The sequence below is a fragment of the Phragmites australis genome, chromosome 18, assembly GCF_958298935.1.
Source record: "Phragmites australis chromosome 18, lpPhrAust1.1, whole genome shotgun sequence".
In the NCBI taxonomy this organism is placed as follows: domain Eukaryota; kingdom Viridiplantae; phylum Streptophyta; class Magnoliopsida; order Poales; family Poaceae; genus Phragmites; species Phragmites australis.
Genome location: NC_084938.1, coordinates 25670969 through 25678211, shown reverse-complemented (window position 1 = coordinate 25678211; position 7243 = coordinate 25670969). Strand labels below are relative to the sequence as shown.

Here is a 7243-nt window from a genome sequence, read left to right as displayed (position 1 = left end):
AATAGGACTAGAGAAAATAAGAGATTCATCCTCAAAAAATCTAAATGACATGAAAGAGATCCACTTAATCTCTCCCTAAATAGGTTTGGTTGGGATTAAATCCGAAGAACCGAACAAGGCCGTATGAAGCTCGTATGACGGTACGAGGAATCACGGCTTGAGAGTTTTTTACATGGTCATGTTGCCAAAAATAGCCTCGGACCGATGTAACCAGATAAATGGCACAGCCGTAATTACATGCAAAAGGCGTCCCGATTCCCGAAAGCGAAAACGGACACCTCAACTCACCCCCTCCATCCACTCCCAATCCATCCGATCCCACCTCGGCACCTCGCACTCTTCCACCTCCCACCCCACCTCGCCGCCGGCAGCGCCCCGAAGTGGCGTGATCTCCGCCACAAAACCGCACTCTGTTCACCCAAACCCTATCTGTCCGACGACCTAACTGGCCGCCGAATCCCATGAAGGCGTCGATCAAGATCCGCGACGACGACCGGCCGCTGATGCGGGCCAAGGTGCCGGTCGGCGTGCTCGGGCTGCCGTTCCAGTCCGGCCTCTCCGCTGGCGGCGATCCCCGGGAGCTCGGCTTCGACCTCTCCACCGCCTTCGCCTCCGGCCCGGCGATCCGCCTCTCGTACCGCCCCAACGACCCCGACCTCCCCTTCGCGCTCTCCGTCCGCGCCGGCCTCGGCCCGCTCGGCTCCCCCGCCAGCGCCCCCTTCGCCCTCGCCGCCGAGTTCAACCTCCTCTCGTCCGACCCCTCCTCGCCCGCCTTCTTCCTCCGGCTCAAGCCCCGGCTCGGCGACTTCTCCCTCTCCCACACGCTCCGCTCCTCCCCGCCTCCCCATAAGATTGGGGAGGTCTCCGATGGCCACGGCCACGAGCATGAGATCAACTACAAGGCGTTTTCGTTCAGTGGAAGTGGGTTCGCGGCGGATGTTGCAGCGGCCGGGAGGAAGAGCGGGGTCGGCGCGCTGCTGTCCGGGATGCGGCTGACGACGAGGAGCGTGCTCCCGCTGTGGGGCAGGGCGAGCCTGCGGTTCAACTGGGGCCTGCGCATGCCACCGGAGCTGCTCGCCGACGACCGCAAGGACGCGCGCGCGTCAGTCAGCAAGATGCCGCTGCTGGTCATGAGCAAGATCTCCATCGAGCAGTCGCCGCGCGCCGACGCGGACAAGAAGAGCAGCCGAACAGAGACCCCGCCTCCAACCGCCTTGACCTCCACCTCCACGGACGAGTCGGATGGAGCGGGAGGCGGCAGCGATGTGGCGTTCTCGCTGCTGAGGCGGCAGCTGGAGTCCCTCAACGCGGACAACATGATGCTGCGACGCGATGTGGAGGACCTCCGCGCCGAGATCCGGAGTGGCAGGGCGGCGTCCCTATCTGCCTCTGGCGGCGGGGCCAGGAGGGCGGTAGCAGCACACCCGCCGGCGCCGGCGCAGCATTATCACTCGTTCCCAGCGAAGCAGGATCGCCGGGGCAGCGGGAAGGAGCCGGCGGCCGAGAACACGGGGAAGGCTGCTGCGCCGGACGAGCTGGGCGAGGAGCTGAAGAAGGCCTTGGAGGCCCGCCGGAGGTGAGGTACCGCCTTGGCCCCTTGGCAGCTATGCCAGCCCGGCATTTCACCGTCGCCTGCCCCCCGCCGCTGCTAGTTTTGGGCTTCATAGCACTAGTAATCTTTGAGCGGCGGTGAAAATCATGGCTCAAATCGAGGTGCACGTTGATCAAGTTCTCAAGGTGAAGCCCAACTGTTTATCCCCGTTGCTTACTTAGCTCCCGTGTTACCCGAAGGACAGGAATCTGATTCGGTTTTGGATCGAATTTTAGATATATGAAATACAACTTGAAATTTGATTCGAATTTGGATAGTCTGATTTGGCAAAAAAAAAAAAAACACTGGTGTTTAGGTAAAACTGGTTGGCTCACAGTTTAGTGCAAATAAAGCGTTGATCTCGTGAAGTAGGCAACAAGATACGAGTTTCAGCTACTCAATTTAGCTTAGCCAAATTAAGGAAAGAAAAATGCATCTGAAAGCATCAAATTTCAGCTGGTGATGGGCCGGTAGAGCAGCTAACTCCAAATCCCGAAACCCTGCCAAGAAAATCGATGATTCATGAACCCTTCTCTTGATCAAGAGAAGCCATGTTCAGAGTTCAGACAACTGGCTATGAGCCTATGATGCAGCGAATGCCAATCTTGACCTACTCCGGCTACTCGGTGGCGGGGTTAAGGCGGGAGCATGGCATGGGTCCAAGATTCATGAACACCCGCTGTCTCGAGGCAGCGGCCGAAATCACCAGGAAATGCGAAGGACAGGTGGACGACAAAGAACCTCTACGTCCACGTCTTTTTCTTTGCGCTGTAGTAGGAGTAGGAGACAATAAAATTACTAATTAGCCCCCACCACTCCGTACCCCTTTTTCCAAACGAGCCAGTGGCCGTAAAACTTGAGGACCGCGGTTAGAAACACTCACCGCAACTTTAGTCCTATAATCATTCAAAATCACATCACAAAATCTCACCCAGAATGTAAGTTTGGCTGCTAATCAAAACTCGCACTACTCGTCGTCAACTGTGGCCAGTCACACATTTTTTGATGAAAAGCTCGTTAGGAGAACTTTCTTAATTTTATATTTCTTAAATAAAAATACTAAAATAGATGTCTGTTTTGAAAATATAAAAACACTACGATCTAGCTCTCCGAAAATATTTGTATATTTTCAAAACGTATGGCTATTTTTGCAATCTATCGATTTAAGAAATAAAAAAATTCCTCATTAGGACGACCTTGAATTGGATGATTTTGTGGGCTAGCGACCTGCTGCCCAAGCCCAGCCCGAGAAGAAATTGGGCCGAGCCGGGTTTGCTCAGGTCTGCCTCGGTCCTATTTACGATACTGTACGATTTGTCGAATTATTCGACCCTGGATGCCCGGGAGAATATCAGAATCGAGAACTCGATTGAATAATGGCAGGTGGGGCCCGGCTTGAATTATTTCCACTTAATCTGGTCCCATTTCTGCAGAGACCCCCACGGAGAACCTTAGAATTTCCCAAAGAGGCTTCACCAGCTCCATTTCTGAAACCAAACCAAATAGAGAACGGGAAAAAAAACGAGAGGGAGAAAAGGACGAGGAGGTGGGGAAGGGAAGGGGACCGGAACCAAAACCTAGACGAACCACACAGAGGAGAGATAGATAGGCAAGGGGCGACGGCACGAGGCGGGCTAGCCCAAGCAGACCAACCAAACCCTAGCTCACCTTTCGTTTCAATCCATGGAGGCGGCGCTATGAGCCGCCGAGACGTGGAGCTGGTAAGGCGGAGGAAGGGAGGATGACGGCCAGATCGGACGATCCCGATGTATCGCCGGGGACGGCGGCGGCGGCCGGCGGCGAGATCTGGGGCACGTCGGAGGAGCTCCTCCTGGCGTGCGCCGTGAGGCGGCACGGCACGGCGAGCTGGGACGCGGTGGCCATGGAGGTGCAGTCGCGCAGCACCTCCGCCGCCGCTGCGCGCCTCACGCCCGCCAGCTGCCGCCTCCGCTTCCGGCTCCTCCACCGCCGGTTCGCCGGTGCCGCCGAGGACGGCGACGGAGGCGGCGATGAGGACCCCGACGCCGCCGCCGCCGACGGGTGGGTGGAGGAGCTCCGCAAGCTGCGCGTCGCCGAGCTCCGCCGCGAGGTCGAACGATACGATCTCTCGATCGGGTAAAGGAAAAAAAAAATAACAGCCTGGACAATAATGAGAAAAAAACATTAAAACGCGTTCAAGGCCGTCCGGTTCGTTCACTGCGGCGCCTCGCGAGCCGTCTGGTGCTGATCGGTCGGCCGCGGTTTTTTCAGGCGGAAATGCTGATTCCGTACTTTTCATCCGTATGATTAGGTCGTTGCAATCGAAAGTGAAACGGCTCAAGGAGGAGAGGGAGAGGAGCATCTCCGGCGAGGCCAAGCCGGCGGTGAAGGAGGAGGACGAGGACGAGGAGGTGGTGCTCGGGAAGGGATCGCCGGTGGAGGACGACGTCGCCGGGGAGGATCGTGTCTCCGGCGGCGAGTCCGGGCGGTCATGCGAGGAGTCCAACTCGTCAGATCTGAAGCGGCCGGGGCACGACGCCGGCACCGCCTCCGCCGGCGGCGACGGCGACGCGGCTGCGAGGGGGGAGAAGGAGGAGGCCGCCGCCGGCGAGTTGGTGGCCGTGAAGCGGGAGGAGGCCTCCGGCGAGTCGGTTGCTGGGTCGAAGGAGGCGGCGGCGGACGCGGAAAAGGAGAGCAGCGACGTGCAGAGCTCTGCCAGCCCGTCCCGCCGCCGCGAGATTGAAGAGGCCTCGCCGTCGACGTCGGCGCCTGCGCCCCTCCCCGTGGCGGAGCTCGAGGCGCTGCTCGCCTTTCTCGAGTCGGTGCGGACCACCAAGCTGGGCTCCGTCTTCGAGCGGCGGCTCGAGAGCCAGGTAAAAAAAACCCTCACCGTTGTTTTTCTACGCGCAGTAAAAAATGAAATAACCCCTTCCAAAACTCCATCCCCCCTCCACCCCTCGTAAATAAATTTTAAATTACGGAACCGTCCAAACACAAGCGCCCAAACCGGCTGTTCGTATCGTATCATCTCGCGACTTGGCGAGTGCTTAACGCCGAACCACGAAATAATCGCGTTTTTTTCGTGGTATAGACGCTCACTTTGCTTGCAAACGCAAAAGCGGTCCCGTCCCCTCGTCGCGGTCGCCGCTGTCGCCGACGCCTCATTTCGGCGAGCGGATGACGTGGAATCCCACCGCGCGCACGGACGCGTCGGGTGGAGATGGGGTAAGTACGTTCGGGTGGTCGGCGCTCGTGGCCGTGAGGCGCGAGACGTGCTGATCCCGTCCGCCCGTCCGACCCGGGGCGCGGTCCGTACTGGATCTGGGCCGTTCAATGGCGTGATGGGCTGCAGATAAGGGTCGGGCGAAATGCGTAGGTGGGTGGCGTTTGGAGGCGCGCGTCTCGCGTTCATGGGTGGCCCTCGAAGGCCCAATCATGTGCAGCCACGTGTGCGCTCGAAAACTCACGTGGGCCCAGCTTGTCGGCCAACTTGTTCCATGCTGCAGCAGAACAGAATACAGTGAACAGACTAAAGTAAGCTGCAATTCTTTGTAGAAAAAAAATCTTGCTCTCACATGTGAACGTGTAGCACAACATTTTCAGCTGGTTTTGTGTAGAACAAAACTTTCCACTTATTCTTTTATTTGAGATATTCTATTTTCTTTTTTGAAATTAGGAGTAGATTTTTTCCCTTTTTGAGACTGCTCATGCGCAGATTTTTTCCGTTTCTATTGGCTTTCCACTGACCGACCGGCCAATGTATTCGCAGGATGGCGCGACATACAGGAGCACCATCAGGCGCCACGTGGACCTGGAGACGATCAGATCCAAGCTGGAAGGTAGCAGCGCGTGCTACACCTCTGCGTCCGAGTTCTACCGCGACCTGCTCCTGCTCTGCGCCAACGCGCTCGTCTTCTTCCCGCGCGGCTCGCCGGAGCACGCCGCCGCAGTGCAGACGCGCGCCCTCGTCTCCAAGCACATGTCAGCATCCCTCCGCAAGGACCAACCTGGGACCTCGGGCAAGGCTGCGGCTGCGGCAGGGACTCCGGCGGCGTCTAAGAAGGCCAAGGCGGAGGCTGACGTCGGGTCTCTGCTGGACAAGACAACGCCGGTCATCGTCTGCCGGAAACGGAGCTCCATTGCGAAGGCTGCGGCAGCGGCTGCGAAGATGGAGAAAGTGGAGAAGGGAGAGATTGACAAGGAGGAGGATGAGAAGGAGAACGAGGTCAAGAAGAAGGTGGCCACCAAGGACAAGGCACGGGGCCTAAGGACGAACAAGAGCCGCGGCCCTGTCCGGAACGCAGGACCAAACCAGAAGACAGGGAAAGGCTCGGAGAGCGAAGCGGCGGCCACTGAAGGGACGAAGAAGTCTGACAAGAAAGGTGGCAGCGGCGCTGCGGCAGCCGGCGGGGTCGCCAAGAAGCGGAACGCCGTGGACTTCCTGAACCGAATGAAGCAAAACTCGGCACCCTCGACGGAGCGCGTGTCGCTGCTCGAGACGCTGAAGCTCTCAGCGGCGGCAGAGCAGAAGAAGTCCGGGAAGGGCGAGGGCAGGAAAGAGTCCGGCGGCGGCTCTGGATCCAAGAAGGCCACGGACACCCCGCCGGGGAGGAGAAACGTCGGCAGGCCCCCAAAACGTGCGGCCGCGCCCCCGACGCCGCCGCCATCAAAGAAGGCAAAGGGCGACCGGTCGTCGTCAGGGACGAGGAAGCGCGGGGGGAAGAAGTGACTGGGATGGGAGGCAGTAGGAAGCGATAGTCACAACTGTGTGTAAATGCTGTAGGGCTGTAGGATCGCTTCAAGCTTGTACTGTATGACAGTGTTGTAGGGGTGGTGCTAGTTTTTGGACGGGGAAAAATGGATGAACTGACCTACGCCTCTCATGATCTCGTCTCACGGGACTTGGAAGGGAAGACGATTTCTTTTAAAATTGTCGTCGTGTATGTTTGGACCGAATTTTGAAACTTATACTGGAGCAAATGGAAGTCACTTTCATTCTCATCTGAGATGTGTATATTTGGAGCAAATTTTGAAACTTATACTGGAGATGGAGGTCACTTTCATTCTCATCTGGGACTTGGATACATCCTGCATTGTCATTGTGCCATTGGCGCGCATGATATGCACTCAAGTATCGAATGTTGATCTGAGTTTGTTATCTGAACTGGCTGGGCCACAAAAAAACAGCAAAAAAGGATATGCGGTGAGCGTGGATCGAACACGCGACCTTCAGATCTTCAGTCTGACGCTCTCCCAACTGAGCTATCCCCGCTTTTGATATTGCCTTTTCTGAAAATTGTTCTCTCTCTGGAGTTCCGTACTGAGCATTGCGAAGGTGGGAGACGATAGCGATGCCTTCTAAGATTTCATTCGTTTTGTCGCACGATGCAACAGTCTCAATGTCAGTACATATCGTACTCTCTGAATTATACAGACATAGCTTCACCTCTTTTTCCAAAAACAGAGCTTCACCCATATCCTCTATAAATATGGATTTTGTCCCTGTCAGATACTTATGCTTTGTTAAACCAAATTTGGGATCAACTTTGCCAAAGTTCGAATATTTCTTACAACTTTTGGCAGCCCGCAATTTAATAAAAACCCTAGAGACTGGCAGTTCAGTGGGCTAGCGAAGGGCCAAGGATCTACAAGACTACAACCTACTGTTTTGAA

At 56.6% G+C, this 7243-nt stretch overlaps 2 protein-coding genes and 1 non-coding gene across 3 annotated transcripts; 2 read left to right on the top strand and 1 right to left on the bottom strand.

Moving 5' to 3' along the window:
* The first annotated feature begins 295 nt into the window (after window positions 1-295).
* On the top strand, window positions 296-1809 carry LOC133898488 (uncharacterized). Its single transcript, XM_062339203.1, has one exon. The coding sequence runs from the start codon at window positions 462-464 to the stop codon at window positions 1578-1580; it is 1119 nt and encodes a 372-aa protein (XP_062195187.1). The 5' UTR covers window positions 296-461; the 3' UTR covers window positions 1581-1809.
* A 1289-nt stretch (window positions 1810-3098) lies between these two features.
* Window positions 3099-6571, top strand: LOC133898486 (uncharacterized). The gene is made up of 3 exons (XM_062339202.1): window positions 3099-3706; window positions 3882-4443; window positions 5340-6571. The coding sequence occupies exons 1-3, from the start codon at window positions 3333-3335 to the stop codon at window positions 6297-6299; spliced, it is 1896 nt and encodes a 631-aa protein (XP_062195186.1). The 5' UTR covers window positions 3099-3332; the 3' UTR covers window positions 6300-6571.
* Window positions 6572-6769: 198 nt separating this feature from the next.
* Window positions 6770-6842, bottom strand: TRNAF-GAA (transfer RNA phenylalanine (anticodon GAA)). Its single transcript has one exon. It is a non-coding gene; the product is annotated as a tRNA-Phe (tRNA).
* Window positions 6843-7243: the final 401 nt, after the last annotated feature.

Bases quoted from the DNA above. Each gene is read 5' to 3' on its own strand.
- LOC133898488 (XM_062339203.1), top strand. From the start codon at position 462: ATGAAGGCGTCGATCAAGATCCGCGACGACGACCGGCCGCTGATGCGG.
- LOC133898486 (XM_062339202.1), top strand. From the start codon at position 3,333: ATGACGGCCAGATCGGACGATCCCGATGTATCGCCGGGGACGGCGGCG. The intron at 3,707-3,881 runs GTAAAGGAAAAA...CCGTATGATTAG, and splicing joins CGATACGATCTCTCGATCGG to GTCGTTGCAATCGAAAGTGA. The intron at 4,444-5,339 runs GTAAAAAAAACC...ATGTATTCGCAG, and splicing joins AGCGGCGGCTCGAGAGCCAG to GATGGCGCGACATACAGGAG.